Raw genomic sequence first — 21,994 nt, 5'->3', positions numbered from 1 at the left:
TCCGATGATCTTCTCAGTTACCGCCCGGAAAAGTAGCGGTGCTAAGAGGCTAGCTACCTTTATGGAGGTCTCTAGAGCAGCTAATACGGTCATCCTCTGCCTGTCCGCCACTTCAGGGCACCGAGCTAGTAGCTCTAGGCGCACCAGAGGCCAGTCTCGCGAGACTGGTTTCCTTAGGAGGTCACATGGCGGTGTGGGAGCCCCTGACAAGTGTGCTTCATAGGGACCTGCCCCGAACAGGCTCTGGTTTAGTCTTCCTAGCAGACGGTGTGGGTCTGAGGACTGTCGTTTTAGGAGACTTCAGCTACGAGAGTCCTGATGCTGCGGCTCAAGACCTCAGAGGGCAGGAATTACGTGGTGCCTGTCTGTCCTCAGTGGCCTCAGGAGATCAAGCACTCACTGTCAAGCAGTCTCAGAGACTGCTGGGTCTGATGGCAGCTGTGTCCAATGTGAAGCTCCTTGTTGCTGTGTAATGCTAGCAACAGACGCATCCCTCACCAGCTGGGGTGCGGTCATCAGTGGCCACCCTGCCCGCAGTCTGTGGAGTGGCCGCCATCCGACATGGCATATCATCTGCCCGAGGATACTGGCCGTGCTTCGAGCACTACTTTACTTTCTCCCAGACCTAAGAGGTCACCATGTGTTGCTGTGCACCAACAACACAGCAGTGGTCTCTTACATCAACCACCAAGGAGTTCTGCGCTAACGCCGTTTATACAAACTAGCATACCAGTTCCTTGTGTGGTCCCAGGTGAACTCCTCTCACTGATAGTAGTCCACATTCCTGGGCATCTAAATTTGGGAGCAGACATCCTGTTAAGGCAGGGGCCGAGGCCCGGGGAATATCGGCTTCACACCGAGGTGATGAAGCAGAGTTGGACAGGTTGGCCAGACTCGGGTGGATCTGTTTGCAACTCAAGAAACATCGCACTGTCCCTTCTGGCTTCCTCTGACTCATCCAGCCCCACAGGCCTACCGCACCCCTCTCGGTGGCCAGTAAGTGGGAAGAAACCCTCTGGTTACATGTTTACTCCAGGGTGCGCTGAGGCTGAGGCCTCCGGCCAGAAGAAGCATATGCTAAGCGGTGATCAGGATGCTATCCTAAGCCTCGAGTCCTCTGATCTCCCCTCTCTTGGGGGTCAAGACTTACTCCTTCTGAAGTTGGCCATTGGACGGGTCTTCCCCCGATTACTGTCAGACAATGAGAACAAGATGCTGCGTCACAGTGCCACAATTCCAGCATCTCTGGCCGGCGCTTGCTTCATCCTTTGAGGCTGGTTACCGGCTTCGCTGCTCATGCTTTTATACATCCTCGTCTCTGACGTCACCCGCCTATGACGTCTCGGCCATCCATTGGACTGATTACACACGTTATTCAGAGACGTCACGCTGGAGGCGTTTCCCCAAAGCGTCATCGACACAGCGTCTCATTCCTTCAAAGATCCAGGGTTACATACGTAACCTTAGACGTTTTTCATGTTGAGTTACTGCCTCAGTCTAGCTAGAGCTAGAATTACAGAAAAGAGTCTATTGCAGAAACATGGATAATCAACATTTTTCAAGATGATAAAGTGCTGACAAGTACAGTAATATGGAAGTTGACATATTGTAGGAGCAGTTCAAAACACCCTCAGGTCAAAAGTTCAGCTGAGACAGAAAGATCGTGTTTGCCATACAAAGAATTATTTGAAGCGGTCCACCACAATATCAACATTGACCACCACAGATAGACTTAGCTTTTCCCATAAATATTTTATTTTACTATTTAAAATGGGTAAAATCTTACATCAGTATAGAGCTGAAATCGACGTGTTGACTAGCTAAGCACATGACAGCGAACAAATGACAACACAGGGATGTTTCTCAATAATCATTCCTCTGTGTAATTTTTCACAGTATCTATACTACCAGCTGTTCTTTCTCTCTTTCTTCTCTCTGACAGCGAATTCACTTCATGCACCCTGTAAGGAGAACATTTATAAACATGTTGTCCAAAAAAATAAACCCTAACCCTAACTCACTTCATGATGTCAGTCGTGTGTTTGAAATAACTTCCCTTTGTGATCTGATGTGGCTTATCATAAGAAATAAATAGACTATATTCTTCTATTGCCACGGTTGTGTGTTTGTTGTGTCTTCATTTTCGGTCAGTTACAGCATTTCTGTCTTCTTTTTGTTGAGCTACAGCGATATCTGGATGCCTTTGTCCATATTAGGAATTTCCTGGAATACTCTATTACATCTGTGAGGCATATTTGGAGGTTCTGTACGAGGGCACCCTCCGGCTTCTAGTATGAATGAACATATAGACATTACATGAGATTACTCACTATTACTCATATTTTTGGTAAAAACAGGAAAAAGAATACTTCTCTCTAAAGAAATTTTAAGTAAACGTATGCAAATCCATACGTATTTCTCCATTGTTTCACCTTGTTTTCTTTAATGGAAAAATATACCTCATTGTCATGTTCTAGCCTTGTTATATTTATCTTTCAATAAAAAAAATTAAATTGTATGCCCTTAAAGTTGTGGCAGTTCTTCCTTGTGGTATCGAAAATGGTATCAAACAGCAATATTTTTAATCATATCAAAGTTGATTTCCATGGGTGAAAAGTGTCACCAAGTGTCAGATGTATGGCAGGAGCAGGTTAGCAGGTGCCACAGGAGCTACAGTCAATAGGAATGCCAATTTCTCCAATCCAAAGAATTCCTGATAAACAATTCCTGGTTAAGCCCTAATCTACACTTCACTAGGATATAATAGAGCAGCAATAAGCAAGAAAAGTTGGCAAAATTTCCATTTCATGCTTACTTTAATATAGAACTCAACTGATGTGTGGTCATCCAATCAGATTCTAAAGCCATTATTGCATTCTATAATATAGAAGTTAACAAACTGAATAGAAAGGTTTTATAAGATTCATTTTGGAGAGAGAACCAAGTTGTCAAATAATTAATCCTTTCCTCTGACATTCTCACAAGATTTCATTCTATCCACACTAAATACATACTGTCAGTATGTATTTAACATTTTTGTCTGGCTCATACAAATTTTAATGTATAAAACCCAGCGTTAGGTGGGCTACGACTGCACTCTCTCTTATACAATTTTGGTAAGCTAAATTAAAATTATTTTTACTGACAATTACAGTTAATACTAGCCATTATGTGTTGTGTTATTAAGAAAATGCGAATGGAGATTTAATTATACTTACATTCTCTTTAATTTAACAGTGACTACATCTATTTAATCATGACAAGCACCATATTTTCTATGAGCATATGAAGAAATAATCCTGGACTTATTCCTGACAGTGAAGAAGGACAGAGTTAGTATGCAACATAAAGTAAGAAACATGTCTTTGTGTTTTGCTCACACTATTTAACCAACCCACAAAATTTCCAAACCTACAGACGTAGCACATAATTTTCCAAAAATAGTGTACCCATAATATCAAAAATTGAAATGTCAGTCAAGTGTATATTGTACCGTATGCATCCTCACATCTAAGATGAAACTGTCAACTTCCAAACCACTCTCTTTTGAGAAAATTACCCTTATCAAAATGCAGGCACACACCCTGATGTTCGCTAGTCCTCTGAAATTGGGATTGAGAAAAGAAACCCTGCTGAGTCCTCAGTGTGCTATTGCTGTCAGATGTGACCAGGCCTAGGTGAGTGTGTAGAGCCCTTTTTTCCCCACTCTGTTAGAGAGCCTTATAATATTCTCTACAATTCATGTTGGAATAAGCCAGATGCCGTCTAACCAACTCAAAACAGCTTGATTGCAGTAGGTGATGTCGCACCTGACTGCTTTTGCTGAAATTGAAAACCAAATATAGTTTGAGGGCTCACATATTACCAAGCATTCCTCTTATCAATTGCTCCAATTTTTTTTTTTTTTTTTTTTTTTTTTTTTTATGATTAACACAATCAATCGACAATGCATGATGCTTGTGACTGTGTATCAGCAGGTGAACTTCATTAGCAACACTAGGTCTAATCCCTACTGAGGCCACATACACAAGAAGCCAGAGCTTTCCCTATCCAATCTTTTTTTTTCGTAAACACTATGTAGTATACACGCCAGGCCAGAATGTGGGGCTATAATTCTGCTACAGAGATACAACAAAAATGGAGAAGACTTCTAGCATGCAAATAGACCGTGCTGTATACAAAAATTCCCAAAACACCATCCATCAGGACGAATTGGCAATACGATACAACATTTTTAAGTATACAGCTAAATGTGTCTCTGTGTGGATGGGCTCTTGAGTTAACAGCCCTATCAGCTCCTTTCCCAAACTCTGGAAACAATTAATTGTTTGGGGATTTTAATGACAATAGAAGACACAGGCTTTCATGGGCTCTGGAATGACCAAAGAAATTCTCACCACCAGTTAAACCTTGAGAAACAACAAGCATTATTTCCAACAAATTGTTTTCAACTCATTTCGTTTTCTCTCTTGTTAATAATCCTCTGCTGATGCAAAAGCTCATACATTAGCAAACAGACACTGTTGCCCATGGTGACCATTTACATTCACCGGGTCATAGAAACCATTGTGCAAAAACCATTGTGTTTTCAAATTATGTAAATTAGGTGATATTAAATCCATGGAAAATCTCTAGCTTAAACTGAAGTGGTATTCTAAATATGCTCACTTTCTGACTGTAATGACCATGTGACCACCTGAAAAGCTTGTAATTACAATTAGTGCTTGAATACACCCTCTCTCAATTATTTATTTACATTGTTAAATGTACACAACTACAGTTTCTATAATTTGAATTTCAGAACTCATGAGCAATGTAGAAATATGCAGAGGTGGGACCAAGTCATTGTTTTGCAAGTCACAATTAAGGCCCCGTCCACACGGAGACGGAGCTTACCCCAATCCGGTCTTTTTTTTCCTCGTCTCAAGAAATATCCGCGTCCACACGAAACCGCAAAATGATGTAGTATACATGCCAGACCAGTATGTGGCGCTGTAATTCTGCCACAGAGAAACACTAAAAACAGAGAAGAAGACCTGGACTTTGCTCATAAACCTTGCGCGTGGTACACAAACGAACATGGAACAATACATTTATTAATCAGTGTTAATGTTAGTTAATAAAAAGACAATCGTTCAGTGTTTGTTCATGTTTTTGTTATTGTTACGGGACGTAGAGGTGTCTGACTAGGGGGGAGACGTGGGCTGATGACGCCATCGTTTCAGAATATATACGGATTAGCCGTCCAGATGAAAACGCAAAGACGGCGTTTTCAAATTTTTCCACTCTGGGACCCGGTTTCAAAAAATAACGGTTTCGACTTGCGAAAACGCCGGATCCGTGTGGAAGTCCTCAACTTTAAGCTTTAAGTCTTAAATGAGTCATTAGTGTTCTTTGCCCAAATTAGTGTATCAGTATTAATTACCATATCAAATGTATAGTAATTTATATGAGAATGGCAGGTAGAATGTGTCTGACAAAGCAATTCAATTTCATAAGATGAGTGTCCTACTACTCAAGTTCAATTTAGCGACTGTGCCAAAGAAGGACAAACAGTGGAAACAAATAATTTATTAGTAACAAAATAGCAAAGACAAAATAATTTAATAGAAATATCAACTGCAACAGACTTTGAGTGTGCATGAGAATATGCTTCACATATAAACATCTAAGCTACTGTGCCATTATTTGGAACCTCAATGAAACGTAAGCGGTAACATATAAGCAGAAACACAAGAAAACCTGCTTTCATTGAAAGATACGGATTCTAGAATAAGTAACTGCTAACACACCAGTGTCTGGTGAAGAAGGAGTTACAAAGCGGCTGTGGAAAACTACAAATGTACACAAACGATTCAAACTAGCATTCACTTGCATTATTGTTTCTTCTTTTGTAGTATCTCCTTTTTCTTCTGTTGTAATCTCTCCTTGTTCTCCTTGTTGCTTAAAACAGCGCATACATAAGGCAGGAACGGTATAACAGAAAATTTGAGTGGTTTTGAAACGATGACATTTTCAAATCGTGGTATACCTCGAAACCAGTAATCGGCGCATGTCTACGGCAGAGCATGCTGGTAACTACAGAAATGTACTGTCCAGTTTGATTTGTCAGTGTAAACTGACCACTGTAAACCTGGATAAGTTAAATTTACTTAAACTTGAAACATTTAAGTAACGTGAACTTAAAAATAAATAAGTTAATTTAACTGTAATGTTTTGTAATATCAATGCATTTGCAGTTATTACACCTATAGTATATTTAAATGCAATGTACTAATTTCCACAAGTTAAATCTATATCAGTTGTTTTATTTTTTCAATTTGTTAAACAAAAAAAGCAAACAAATAAAGCAACATTCATACAGTTTTCTGTTGTATTTCAATTTAATTCCAAATGTTAATTTGAAAACAACAAAACATGAATTTTTCAAGTCCTGAAAAACATTTCCACATAAAAAAAATAACACTACCTGCTGAATTACAAAAGTGTTTTTCATAGACTTAGGGTGGTCCAGGTGCAGGGCATGCACAGGTGCATGCACAGAAGACATTAGATTGATCAGTTCATCCATTACTAAACTTTCTTCCAAGATGAGTCCCACAATGGATTTAGCTGTGGACTTTCTTGACCAGTGGTGAGGGTTCTTACTGGAGTCTGTCTTGCCAGCTGCATCCTAACAGATGAAGAAACAGATCAAGTCAGTTAGATCAGGGGTTCCAAACTTTTCCATTACATGACCCTCCTTGACAAATATAATCTATTTGCATTCATGGTCCTTCCGTGTGTGTATGGGAGAGTGGAGCACAATTCAACACTTTTTTAGAAAGCATAAGCAAAGCAGGACTATCTAAAACAGTTTGAAGATTAAAATAATTGTGAAATAGGTAAAAATAAACAGATGTGTCTCCTTTTAAATAAACACTAAAAACAAGATGACAAATTTACTTCAGTCAGAAATGTACTTTTGCAATGGTTAAATGTTTAGAAATATGAAAAAAAAAAAATGGCATTTTTTTCTCTATATAGAGTGTTTAAACGTAAAAATTTGTAGTGTTACAATTAACGCTGCATTTGTGCCCTGCTCACCCCATACACGTGAAATGCTTTTTATAGACCGTTTCTCAGATGAAAACAGTCCAGAGTTCAAACAGACAACGGAAGTGAATGAAGATAGCCTACCAGAAACCATTTTTGTAACATCTGAATTTTTAAGTGTATGCAGTCTCATGCAGAAGTACACACTTACATATAATTAGCTGAAGTATTGTAATGCATTATGGCGTGCTGTCTGGCGGAGGGCTCCGAGCTCGGCAATGGCCCTAACCTAGAGTACCCCCTGTATAAGTATAATATGAACTCTAAGTGAGGAGATGGGGTGGAGGGGGGATGCTGATAAATCGTCAATGGAAAGAGGTAGTCAGCTGTATTTATACCATAGTGTTAATTAACTTGATTGTGTTCCACCTGTGCTAATTAGGCTAAGTATCTGACGCGCTCCTCCCGAACCTTGTTATCAAAACATCATGAAGTGAGCAAGTTTTTTCTCATTAATAATCCAGACTGATTGAACCTTTCAATAATGACGTTGCTCTGAGACCCTCACTTTTATTACACTTCAAAACACGCAACGCATGTTGTAAATCATGGACTTCATTGCAATTTGAAAATCACACTAATGATAATCCAATTCATAATTAATGTTGGTAGGCTATATCGTGCAGCCCTAGACTGAACTGTGTGAGTGTGTGTGTATCTATAAAACATAAATTTAGCTGCAGCCAAGTGACTTTGTGCGTCCAACCTTGTTCCATTCGGCGATCCACAGTTTGAAGACCCCTGAGTTAGATAATGCTGTTGTCAAATACTCAAGGTCATATGCTGTGTTCACACCATGTCATAATTAATGTAATTCTGTGATGACAACATGTAATGTTCTACGTGGACCTGCTCATGTCCTTGGACTGCTAATTATGCATTTCTATGTCAACACTACCAACAGCTACATGAATAAGTAGCAGTCAGGTCCAGTGGTCACGTGATACAAATAGGAGCTCTCAGAAAATTCCCAGTTTACAAGTTGTATCAGTGTTCGAACTATACCTTGTCTTTTGGGGGAGCCCACTTTTTTTTTGGAGGGGGGTGGGGGGTGGGTGGGGGGTAAGGACTTACAGCAGCTACAAGGCACTATTATACATTATCGACACGAGTGCCTCAAAAAAGGACTTACAATGACTTACAAAGATACATAACAGCTACAACTGTATATGCACTATTATACTTTATCGACACAAATTGATAGGTCAAACAGCAAACAAACAGCCACCCACAAAATGTCTATAAATAGGCTGTCTTTGACTTCACATAAACAAAGGTTAAAGGACAATTTCGGAGCAAAATGAGCCTAAGGAATATGAAGCATTGAGAACTTTTTAAGTGTACTAATAAGAAGATACTTTATAAAGACAGACCGGCCTCTGACGAGCTGTTACCATCTTCATCCAAAGTTGTCTTTTCTTCAGCTTCTTGTGTTGTCACTATGGACGTGGCGGGAGGTAACAGTGCTTGCAGCAGGTGAATCAGTCGTGCTATTAACGTCACCACTTAACAATTTCTTAATAAAACCAAAATTTATTAAACTGCCTTGTTTTCTTTTTGCCATGGCTATGATGCTATAACTGCAAAATGAATTAAGGACTTTGCACGCGATAAATAGCCTCCAACGTTTATTTTTTTTCTACGAATATGTATGACGTACTAACATACGTGGAATTTGTAGCGCAGCGTTCCCACACCTTGATGCTCATTACAAGAATAGCAAGTATAGTAATCTTTATTGAAGTAAATTAGGCTTTAATTGCCGTCATGCATGAATGAATAATATTTTTGCTATTTTACTCTTAATAATCCATCATGATCACATTACACAACTGAAATTGCACTTCAAAATATTCACATTGTCAATATTTTTGAGTCCCCCCAAAATTTCACATTTCTCGTTTTCAGGGGAGCCCATGTCTTATTAAGGGGAGCCGAGCTCCCCCTAGCTCCCCCGTAGTTCGCACTATGGTTGTAATTATGAGTTCTACAAGGACATGTATGTTTTTTCCATGATGGAATCTTGTAATTGTGGTAATCAGGCCTAAAACATGGCATGCATGCTCCTATATGTACCTGGTTTACTATAAAAAGATGGCCTGTGGGTGATGTCAGGCTTGCCGGTGACAAGTTTTCTGTGAAGAGCAAACATTAAAGTTACAGTTTTTATAAGGGCATTTGACTTTATGGTTTACATGTAATTGTGCAGTGTGCAGGTCAATAAAGTGATAATCCTCAGAACAGGTCTCAGTTAACCCACATGACACACTGATGATCTAGAGTTTTGGTGTGAAGGTGGGACTAGTGCAAATTTGTTGTGCATAAAGTGATTTCAATGTATTGTACATGCCTGATGTTAACAAGGAAATTGTTCTGTTCTCGTATAACTTCTAACCATGTTTGAGCATTTAGGCCCGGTTTTACAGACAGGGTTTAGCTTAGTTTAACTTAAAACATTACTGGTGTGCATCTTGAGACAAAACAATGACACTGACATATTTTAAAATATGTTGGTGCAAGGTATTTTCAGTTAAGAAAACTTGAACATGCATTTTAGTCTGAGACTAGCCTAAAGCATTGTCTGTGGAACCAGGGGATGATGTTTAAACATCTGTGCTCTTTTTTCACAGCTATGAGCATACTTACACGTCCAAAGCATCTCTTCTGTTTCCTCTTCCTTCCAAAACAAGACCGTCTCATTAGTCTGTCGTTAAGAGGGCTATGAACCTAGACAAAACAGGAGTACATCCATTTTTGTATTTAAACCATTCATTACCTTAAACATACTCTTTAAAACAATATATATATACGTGGTCGTTAAATTATTGCACTCACCGTTTTAGCACCGGCATTGTCTCTCCTCATCTGTAGCGTGGCTGTTGTGTGTGTAAGTGCTGTGTGAGTAAAAATAACTTTACACTCCTCACAAACAGCTCCTCGAATTGAAAAAGAAATTACCGGAATGAAAAGGCGGAAAATGTCCATCGAACTCGCAAGCTCTGCGATGTCCGCTGAAACTAGATAGAAATGTCTCATCATTTAGACAAACAAAAGTTTTCGCCGATCGCAAACAGTCTCTCAAAAGAAAGAAATAAACAATGAAAGGTAAATGGCAGAAAGGAACATCCATAGAAGTAGCTAAAACAAATTTGCCAACTTCTTAACAGCGACATTATTAACTCCGCAGCATCGGTGTGGGGGGGAGGCATGGTCAGGAGATAAACTTCATAAAACGAGTTGATGTAACTTAAATTCGTTCACAGGTTTAAATATGTCTACAAATGATTAGAATCTATTTATATTTTACAAGTAATGCAATCAAACTTCAATATTTAAGTATTTTGTAATTAAACGTTTAATTAGATACAAAATCCAGGCTAACAGTGAAGCAACAATAATCTTTTTTGAATGCTACCTCCTCGAAGTACACTTTTTGCTGAATATTCTGGTTGTAATACAGTCAAATTTGCAGTGTAAGAAAAAAAATGTCAGCAATGAGTTTGAATATTATGTGATTTTAACTATCTGTTTTCTGTACTTTCTTTCCCATTATTACTAATGTAATCAAGCTATAAAAATTCCAGTTTAAATATTTTGTATTCACTCATGGAATCTTTTAAGCCCATCCCAGAAAATATAAATAAATACAATATGAGAGTTGCTATCTTCAACAAGTTCTTGGACTCATTTTCTTGCTGCATTTTCCACAACTAATGTACAGTAGCTCTATTGTAATATATATATTGTTTTGACTGACATGAAATTTGTGTTCCAAAACAAATTTCCCATAATACCCATGAATTAGTACATCAATTGCTATGAAAGGATCCGAGGTTAGTGACTTGTTGCTTTAGATACAGATCTCAAGTTTGCAGATGTGCTCTACCACCAATCTTTCTCACATTAAAGGTCAAATTCATCTCAGCATAAAAATGACTGTCTTCAGGTCTAGTGCATTTCATTAGTGAGATCCCCAGATCCCCACACGGGTTAGGATTATTACTTTCAACAACAAGTAAAATCATCATTACAATTCCCTTCTGACTCCAGCCATCCCATAACATACCCTTCATACTGCTCCAGGTCCAGCGCAAAAAGGGTGCGTTGGTTGCCACTGGTAACAAGAGACCACTCTAGAGCATATTGGCTATTATGGACCATTTATTTAAGTGAGGTGCTAAAACCACAGATGCAATGGTTTCTGACATGTTTAATTAATATATGCATTTACAATATCTGATTTGAAAGTCAATATGTCGGAGCCGTTGTGAACTATTAAGGCTCTTGAAGCATGTGAAATGTTTCTTTCTGATACACATAAAGGCTTACCACACTATACAGTATTTAGGCAGTTAAGTCACACTTAACAATACATGAATGTCACTGCATTACATTAAAAAAATATCAAACTAAATGGGACTTAGCACAAGATAGCACAAGCAAAACATGTCACAAAATGTTTTGATTGTAAATCTTGTTTCAAATGATAAAACAATAGAACCAGCTTTTCACGATTTATCAGTTTTTCTGAAGGATAGGGGTCGGTGGCCGATTAACCATTTTTTAACTGATCGATGTCGGATATCCTAAGCCCGATTCTTATTTTACACCAGCTGTCTTCCCAAGTTGTGCATTAGCTAGCGGTATGCACCTTCCAGTTGGTTTGCCAACTGTAATTTATTTACTGTTTAATTTTATCTGCTGTCAGATAATCTGAGATGTTGTAATAACACATTGATATGGGTTGTGTCTTGCTCCAGACTTGACTGACAGGCTGGCATTCACAAGCTTTCTAACCTTATCTCCAATTGTTTTCCCTTTATGTTGCAATATTTCTGTTGATTTCATTTACATCTGAGCACTTGTCCCAGAGAATACTATATGTACTTGAAGAGAGCTCCAATCACTAAGAAAAGTATTGGATTGGGATTAAAAGTTGGCAGATACTTGATATTCATTTACTCGGACCAGATCGTGGCACAAAAAACCTGACTGGGACACCCCTAATTATTATTATTAAGTAATTTAGACACTTACTGGTTCTCAACACAGTCAATGTACAGTAATTTTCCCACAATAGCTGTAGAATAGACATGTGGTTACTTTCTGCTATAGATGTAAAAAACAATAATAACCAACCGCAGCGCTATGTCACAGCAGTCTGAGGATAGCAGCACCAGGCCAGCAGTTTCAGACTGGTGAGTGTTGGGTTGGCCATTCGTTAGGGTAGAGCTTATAGTTATAGTAAAGGGTAGGTTTAGTGGTTGGAGCGGGATATGTGCCCATCAGCACCTCGCTAACATCCAGTCTGAGACTGCTGGCCTGGTGGTTCTGCTGTTAGATATATCTTGTGAAAAGTGCCAGCATAGTTTGGTATTTTGTTATCCATGCAATAAAGTCCATAGATTTTTAAAGGTAATTACACTCCAGCATGCCATCGTATCTGGTAAAATCATACAAAATCTAGTTTTACAGAACATACTATGAATAAAGTCATCAAGACAAGAAAAACAACACATATATTAAAATACTACTACTAATAATAAATTGTCTTACCTTTCGCTTTGACCGTTCAGACTTTTTGGACATAATTTTCATTTTTTTATGAAGATGATACAATACCTGAAATTCGGAGAAAATGACACATTAATGCCTAGAGGTGTATTCCATTACCCATCCACCATTAAACAAAATGTTACATTAAGTGAAATATCCCTTTAATGTTCATAAAAACACAAGAGCAAAATCACTCACTGCTCTTGACCGAAGAACTTTAATACAGTAGCTTTAATACAAACCAATGTACTGTCTAATACATACAGTGACATGTATGCAGTGTTTTATTTTTATATTTATTCATTCAGTTTCTTGAACTACAGTATGTACAGTATATTTAGCTACTGCTAAATACACATACTGTACTGCAGCTGAAAAATAAAGTAATATTTGTTATATTTGTATATTATGTGTATTTATAATGTGTATCTTTGTTCTTATTATTTTTTTAAAAACTACAATAAAATGATTTATAAAATCTTTGCCCATTTTGGCCTAAATGTCTGCCATTCTTTTTATTTTATATTTTGTTACCTAGTAAAGCTTTGTTTTTAAAATAGGGAAATTAGTTTGGATGTACTTCTCAGACAACTTGCAAAATACTAAAACAACATTGAGAAAGAATCCTGAGAAAAAAAAAAAAGTTGATATGATATTTTTGCCGTATTACCCACCCCTAGGTTACATATTAAACACAAAAGGGATGAAAGAAGCAATGAGTGATGGCAATGTGTGGCTAGTGTTTTGTTTTGATTTATAATGATAAAAAATCATGCAAACGCCTTTTTCTTCAAAATAAGTGTTGTTGTATAACCAGCAGGAAGAGCACTGATGTGTGAACTGAATTTGGTGGCAGTGTTTTACAGTGAAGTTATTGAACATTTTTCATAAAAAAATCATAGAAAATTATGCAAAAGCCTTTTTTCTTCAAATTAAGTGTTGCAGCATAATCAGTAGGAGAGCACTGATGTATGATCCGTATTTGGTGGCAGTGTGTTACAGGAAAGTTATTGAATATTCTTCAATACAAAATCATAAAAATTATGCAAAAGCCTTTTTTCTTCAAAATAATTATTATATTGTTTGATGTGTTGTATTATAACCAGCAGGATGACGTTTTTGCACTTTGCAGACAGTGCCTTCAGACTTCTCTCTCAGTGATTTGATCAATGTATTTTCTCCAGTGTTATGAAAGGCTTGTTTTGAACCAGCATAAAGTTGGTGTTGGTCTCAAAAGTTACATACAGCATTGGTAAACAATACACATTTCTTCAATAGCATTTGAAGAGAACGAATTGTAGTCATAAAACCAACTGTAAAGTGTTCATCTAGGTGTCATCCATAATACACACCTTTCAGATTTTTGATATTTGTTAAAATAAACTGTCAAATCATCTGCACAATTACTTTTTTCACTACTGTTATTGGGCTCATTCTCAAAATATGCCACAATTTATTAATTCTCTACAACTGTCAGTTATGCTATAGTAAATCCAACAGTTCTGTAGGATTATATTATTTATATATTATTTGTTTTATTCATATGACTGTAATTCTTTCTCTACAAATGCTACTGAAGTTAGAAATGTGTTTACCGATGTACCGATTTTACAATATCAAAGTGAAAATGATTGGTGTTGAATTCAAGAAGGGGTGTCAAGTTATTGAAATCACTTGACCTTCTGGAAATCATGTCATAAATGTGGCCATGAAAATCATCAAACACAAAGTACCTCTTGTGAAGTTCCCTCAAAGGTCAGTGACATTAGACAAAATTAATATTGAGGATATAAATGTTATAAATTAAACAATGCTCTATACTGTTATCAAATTATATTTATGATGTATTTGTACATCAAATTGTGCAGTAATATATTGTTAAAATCTATTAATAATATTTCATATTTGAAGATCTTTGTCGTTCCACTTTAGAAAAGGATGTTTCAAAAGTGGGACAGCATGATTTGAGTAATGAGGGATAGTCAAATATACAGTTATATGTTATTCAATTGATAAAATGTGTGTTTTTTTATTATTTTTTTATGGTGGCTACACTAAAAAAATCAAACCCCTTTAAAATAATCACATTTTGTTGCTTTGCAGCCTGAAATGAAGACGTTTTCACAATTTTTGTTTTAACCAGCTGTTTTAACTCGTACAGTTTATAACATCCAATAGCACCAACATAACAACAACAAAAAAAACAACAAAAAAGTATTTAGTTGAACCACCTTTTGCTTTAATTACAGCCTAGACTTTGCAATATTTGCCCACTCTACTTTGCAGAACTGCTCAAGTTCAGTTCTATTTGATGGGGAATGTCTGTGGACTGCAGTCTTTAAGTCATTCCACAGATTTTCAGTGGGGTTTAAGTCTGGGCTCTGATCAGGCAATGCAAGGACATTCACCTTTTTCTGCTTCAACCACAGTGTGCTCAGTTTTGCTGTGTGCTTTGGGTCATTGTCATGTTGGAAGGTAAAGTTTCTTCCTATTGACATGTCTCTGACATCTCTTCCTATTGACATCCATTTTTCCTGACAAGTGCATAACAGGGCATTACCACCTCCATGCTTTACTGTAGGAATGCTGATATTTGGATGGTGAGCTGTATTGGATTTCCACCAGACATATCGTTTGGTGTTGAGGCCAAATAATTCAATTTTAGTCTCTTCCGCCTCTGAAACTTTAAAATGCATTTTGGCAAACCACATTTGTGACTGCATTTGGCCTTTCTAGAGGGCCAAATGGAGGGTCTGTGTTGTATCAAATACCTTCCACTTCTTAATAATAGACTTCACTGTGCTTCTAGGCACTGAAAAAAACTTTGAAATGTGACTTGTGCCTGTCAACAACTTTGTTTGCCATTTAGAAGCTGACTAGCTACATCTGATTGAGTTTCAAGTCATTTTTAGGAGGGGGGTGATCCTTTTTCTAAAGCCTTCTACACACTGCACGATTTTAGCAATCCTATAAGATCACTGCAAATCACACTGTGCGAAATGGATCTGATAAACTTACAACACGTGCAGTATGCAGAATGTACAATGATGACACCTACTGACTCGTAGGCTACGACTCATGTTACTTTTGAAGAATAAAATGTCATCAGCATGCATTAGTGGTAAGCAAAAAGAGCATGATGAATCACACTTTGGCAGTTGTATTTTTTATGTGTGCTGAAAAAAGGTGGAAGCGGCAAAAGAGGAGGGGATAAGAGCTTGAGGTAAGACGTTTTATGTTTTAGCATCGTGTTGCATTGATTTCATGTCACATTTTTATTGGCTGGTCAGTAAACGTGGGTTGTAGCAGCAAACACATTGCGATGATGATGCTGAATTTCTCATGCTGTCAGAAAAAGATCATAGACTATCTTTGGTCGCAAGACAACGGCTGTCTTTGAAACTCTCCCACTGTACGACATACAGTAGGACCAACTCAGTGATTGTTTTTTTTTTTTTTTTTATCTGACATGTTGGTGTTATATCTTTCATTACTTTATTATATGGTTATTATTGTTGCTGAAATAAATTCTTTTTTTGTGTGTAATACATTATTTTAAATAGTAGGCCTTTATGATTTCTGTGTTATGTAGTTGTATTCAACATTCCACATGAACATGAACACAGGAACATGGGCTACTAGTTTTTAAGACAAACTGATGAAGACAGCAGGCCTACTAAATTAACCAAAAAAAAAAAAAAACACACATTCTTACAATAGACTATCTGAAAAGTTTCTTCAGATTTAGTAAGGGAACATCTTAAGAGATTTCATAATGATATACGTTTTTGATTCGCTGTTTTGTATTCATATGGAAATATAATACACATGTCAAAATTGCATAAAGTGTCCCACATGACCCTAATCCACCTTTAGAGGCGGTCCCTAAATTTGCGCATATCCAAGTCCAACGTCAAACCAACTTTAAGCCGATTTGTTTTGAGGAATATTAGGTTCTAGCTTTAGGTTATCATTCTTCGTCGTCTTATTATTATTATTATTATTATTATTTGTGTAGTAATAATTTAAGCTCACGAGTAATTGATCCGGGAAATTCGAATCTGTGCATATGTTGCCAGCTTTACTAAGGTTTAGGATCGAGGGCACAAAAAAAAAAAAAAAAACCCTGATTGGGACATCCCTAATTATTATACAGTCATTTAGACACTTACTGGTTGTCAACATGCAGGCTACAGGAGATTCTTACAATAACTGCAGCGTGGCAACATCGATTGTTTGTCGTAATTCCACGATTACAGCATCTAAACTGACTTGGCACTACAAATACAACTACAAATACCGTTTTGCTAGAAGAAAACCGAGGAGCGGGCATTAATTGATTATGAAGAGTCTGGAAAAGATTACCAAATGCTCAGTGACGTTCCTGTGAGCTTTAGGCTACTGTTTTAGGCGACTTTGCCCAAATCTCCGAATCCAGACGGGAGGAATCTTAACTCTCCGTGTGGGCGCGTGGCCACCTGTTGCATCCATGACGTGCTAGGCTAACCTAAAACACGAATGCTCTCTGAAAGTTCGAGTGATATGAGCACTGTTATTTTGATCACAGTGGATTATTACATTATTATTAGATAGTCATTAGGACACGAGGAAGCGAACACGCATTCATTTTGGAGTAAACAAACACGCACCAAAAGAGCTTGCAGTTTAAAACCGTGTAATTGCGTAAACGCTCATAAAAACATGATCATCTTCACATTTTCACTTTAAACAATGAATCGGCTGATACAAAATGAAATGATTGCACTCTGCATATAAATGTTCTAACGTTAACTTGCCTTACCTTGGCATAACAGCATGTGATCAAAACCAGCGGTAACAGATACCCTATCACGAGAATAGTCACTTTGTAAGTGTGCTTGGCCAACCTTTCGGTCCAAATCTCCCAGCAGAACGTGCTATTGGGAGCATTGGGGTGATCCGTCAAAATTTGGTGCTGCGCAACCGGGACTGCAAAGATGAAGGAAAGCATCCAAATGACACCGACGGCAATGAGCGCATTCCTCCGGTTACGAATACACGGGGACTTTTTGGAGAGCACAACGGCAATGTACCTGTCCACCGACATGGCCACGAGCGTGAAAATGCTCACCAGCATGCTGACCATGTGAAAATAGTGCACAGATTTACAAAGAAAAGCCCCGAAAATCCACTCGGGGAGAGAGTATATGGTGGCATGAAACGGGACGCAAAACAGGAGGAAAGATAAATCTGCTATACTGAGATTTAGGATGAAAATGTTAGTGGTACTTCTCGAGCGCCTCGACTTTATTTTCCCAATGACAATCATCACAAGAGTGTTTCCAATGATTCCCACGAAAAATATACATCCAAATATGACGGGCACAATCACTACCTCCGGACCGAAAGTGTCGGTCGTGTGGTTCGTGTCCATATGCTCCTCTGTCCAAATTTCCGTTTCATTTCGGGATAACCCCATGTTTAGCCTACAAGGAACTCAATAAGTCCGATCGAAACAAAAAACATAAATCCGTTCAGAAACACAGAACAATCATTCCCCGGTTTGGTTTCTCATTTTTTCCAAGTTAGCGCGGGCTGACAAATCTTTGGCTCATTTGTGAAGTACTCCGGCAGGCTGGGAAATGCAAATGCACATCATAGGCTTCAACACTGGCGCGTGTTCTTTCACGGCAAGAAGCTGGAACGCGGACACACGCTCAATGCGTAAAGTTCCCGTCCGGAAGCGCTTAAAACGGCCCCGTGATTCGGTCGTGATCGGTTCAGTGTTATAATAGTAGAGTTCTTCGGAAGTTTAATCAGCCGTATAAACATCTTTACTTGTCGTAAAGATAACTATGTCGCTGGGTCAAAGAGCACAAACATGTTTGTATTTGTCATTATGAACTTGGCTTCATCTAGAAAAACGCCTTTCCTGGACCTTTACACTTGTTCTCACATTATCTTCAGGTGTCAGTGTCACAATACAGATAACCTACAGTAAGACGCGCAGACTCAGTGTTTGTAGGCTGCATTTAATCAGCTACTACTGCTGAAATACACAACTCACAAAGCAATATGTTTTTTAATAGGTATATACTTTTCATGTATTACTAGTACTCTTATAACCCAGTTCTTTATAAGAACCTGCTAACACAAGCAGCATTCCACCCACATAAATAGCCTTAATAAAATGATGCAAGAGTGTTCATTGAACTCAATAAAAGAATATCCCTAAACAGTTTCCTGCATTTTATAGCAGCTGTTACTGTTACTGTGACATGTTAAATAGTTATCGTTATGCAAAATGCTAGTTAGCTTGAGATTTCACATTTTAGCTTATTCTGCCCAAGAACTGTCTACATTAACAGTAAAGCTGCAGACACTAGGCTCCGACCCCACAGCAAAATGGGGTAGTTTGTGTACTTTGAGTTCAGCCATGAGGTCAAGCCATGATATTTAATTGCTTTATTGGTTAAATGTTATTTTGCTGTGTAAATTTGCAGGTTAGAGAAATTCTTCGCATAGACCTTCGTTTTCAGCCTACCGTATTTATTCATATGTGTATGAATCAAATTATGTGACCAAAGCACAAAATAACTGACTGACCAACAACAGTGTGATGCTATGGATGCCATTTTTCCAAATTGAATTAAATACTTGTAAACAGTATGGCAGTAATATTGGAAGTGGGTGGTTATTTTAATACTTTTATTTTTTGGCCTTCAAAAGTCATAGAGCTGAGAATGACTTCACCTTTTATTCTATCATGTATGGAAGCATATGGGTAGCATTATTCAATTTGGGGTGTAAAATGCAAAATGACAATGCAATATGTAAAATGGCAATGCATTTCTGTATTTACATTTACATTTTCCAATACATTTGTGCAACGTTTGGTGCAAAATGAAAATGAAAATTAAATAACATAAGTTTAATTTGCCATTTCATACACATGTAAAATGAATACTAATTTTAACGCTTTATAAGTTGCAAAATTAAAATGAAAATGTATTACAGAAATGATTAGATATGTCTAACACGTTAAAGCAAAAACTGTGGCAAAATGATCATTTAAATGCTATTTTTCTTAAATGCATTAACACTCACAGTCAAGACACTTGCGATTGCATTTTCATTCAATGACCCGCAATGAATGTAGCAAAATTCAATGTGCACATTGAAAATGCATTCCGAGCCGATCACATCTCCGCCCCCTCCCGCCCTGTCAATCACTGCGTGAACAAGGCGGGGCTTACAGAAGGTCAAGAGACTCAAGTGAGAGAAAATGGAGAAGACAGTTGGCCCGTGTACGATTTGATCATTTCGGTTTATGGCTTCAATATTTCATTCGCACTTGTGGGCGGAGCTGAAACGCTGCTTTCATCTGATTGGTCGAATCGATCCGCTTTCAGCTCGGTCTTTTTATTCTTTCAGGCAGAATAAGAATCAGTGCAAGTGAAGCACTGTAATGTCTGAAACCACCGCTCACTGTTAATTAGCATAATATTTGAATCAGATATAGTAGCTGGGCACATAATTTGTGCTGCTGAGACCTGCAAGAGAACCCGTTAAATTATTGTGTGAATATTGTCCCACTAATAAATACAGTGCAAATAGTTCTGTCTCCTTGGATAACAGTGAAGTGGAAATAAATATAGTAACATTTATGAAATAAAATTAAATAGGATTTTTTGGGAAGGTAAGTCTGGCCAGTTATACAAGCAACACGAGTCGGACGATTCTGAAGATCTGAGCTGAATTGGGTGAAACATTTAAGTTCTAGTCTGTGTCATTTACTCTCATAATAAATAATAATAATAATGTTAACTGCATTTTTCGGTATAAGTTGCATCCGTCCAAAAATACGTCATGACGAGGAAAAAAACATATATAAGTCGCACTGGACTATAAGTCGCATTTATTCAGGACCAAGAGAAAACATTACCGTCTACAGCCGCGAGAGGGCGCTCTGAGGTAGGCTATAGGAGCACTGAGCAGCATGAGCACTGAGCAGCATAGAGCTAATTTTACTATTTTTATTTAGAAATGTAACTATATTAATTTTTACAATTATTTATTAATGTCACACACACACATACCTAGTGCCTTATGACTTAAAAGATGAGAGTGGTCAATTTTACAGACATGGAACTGTTCAGTCTATTATTGATTTTTATTTCCACTTCACTTTTATCCAAAGAGAGAGAACTATTTGCACTGTATTTATCAGTGGGACAATATTCACACAATAATTTAACGGGTTCTCTTGCAGGTCTCAGCAGCACAAATTATGTGCCCAGCTACTATATCTGATTCAAATATTATGCTAATTAACAGTGAGCGGTGGTTTCAGACATTACAGTGCTTCACTTGCACTGATTCTTATTCTGCCTGAAAGAATAAAAAGACCGAGCTGAAAGCGGATCGATTCGACCAATCAGATGAAAGCAGCGTTTCAGCTCCGCCCACAAGTGCGAATGAAATATTGAAGCCATAAACCGAAATGATCAAATCGTACACGGGCCAACTGTCTTCTCCATTTTCTCTCACTTGAGTCTCTTGACCTTCTGTAAGCCCCGCCTTGTTCACGCAGTGATTGACAGGGCGGGAGGGGGCGGAGATGTGATCGGCTCGGAATGCATTTTCAATGTGCACATTGAATTTTGCTACATTCATTGCGGGTCATTGAATGAAAATGCAATCGCAAGTGTCTTGACTGTGAGTGTTAATGCATTTAAGAAAAATAGCATTTAAATGATCATTTTGCCACAGTTTTTGCTTTAACGTGTTAGACATATCTAATCATTTCTGTAATACATTTTCATTTTAATTTTGCAACTTATAAAGCGTTAAAATTAGTATTCATTTTACATGTGTATGAAATGGCAAATTAAACTTATGTTATTTAATTTTCATTTTCATTTTGCACCAAACGTTGCACAAATGTATTGGAAAATGTAAATGCAAATACAGAAATGCATTGCCATTTTACATATTACACCCCAAATTGAATAATGCTACCCATATGCTTCCATAATCATGACCTGGAAACCAATTATTTAGAGACATTTAATAGATTCCAGTGCGTTTCAAGGTCAGGAGAATTTTGCTCAACCTCACCATTTATTTCTTTCATTCAGTCTTTCAGCTTTAATTCCGTAAATATCATGAAGCTGGTTCTAACAGAGTGACATTTTCAATCGTAGACTGTCAGGAGGCTTTGTGTGAGGCTAGCAATTTTCCAATTATGACACTGTGCTAAGCTCTTCTAAGCTTGGTAAGAGCACTGTCATAGTCAAAAAAACTTTATGATATGTAACTCCCATTACCAAAGTAGTACTCAAACCAGTTTACTAATAAACAA

The 21,994-nt window shown here is 37.7% G+C and overlaps 1 protein-coding gene across 1 annotated transcript in view; it reads right to left on the bottom strand.

The window, feature by feature from the left end:
* LOC113051486 (galanin receptor type 1) overlaps nt 1–18,520 on the bottom strand; it is a 41,214-nt gene extending 22,694 nt beyond the window's left edge. The window contains exons 1-2 of the mRNA XM_026215260.1: nt 17,453–18,520; nt 12,652–12,717 (exon numbers count right to left, since the gene is read on the bottom strand). Coding sequence (XP_026071045.1) covers nt 12,652–12,717; nt 17,453–18,109 — 723 coding nt within the window. The 5' untranslated portion in view covers nt 18,110–18,520. The remainder of the gene's footprint in view (nt 1–12,651; nt 12,718–17,452) is intronic.
* Between the last annotated feature and the right edge of the window lie 3,474 nt (nt 18,521–21,994).

This window comes from Carassius auratus, chromosome 32 (genome assembly GCF_003368295.1).
Source record: "Carassius auratus strain Wakin chromosome 32, ASM336829v1, whole genome shotgun sequence".
Classification (NCBI taxonomy): Eukaryota; Metazoa; Chordata; class Actinopteri; order Cypriniformes; family Cyprinidae; genus Carassius; species Carassius auratus.
The sequence above is the reverse complement of the archived record's forward strand: the minus strand, read 5'-3'. Positions and strand labels throughout refer to the sequence as shown.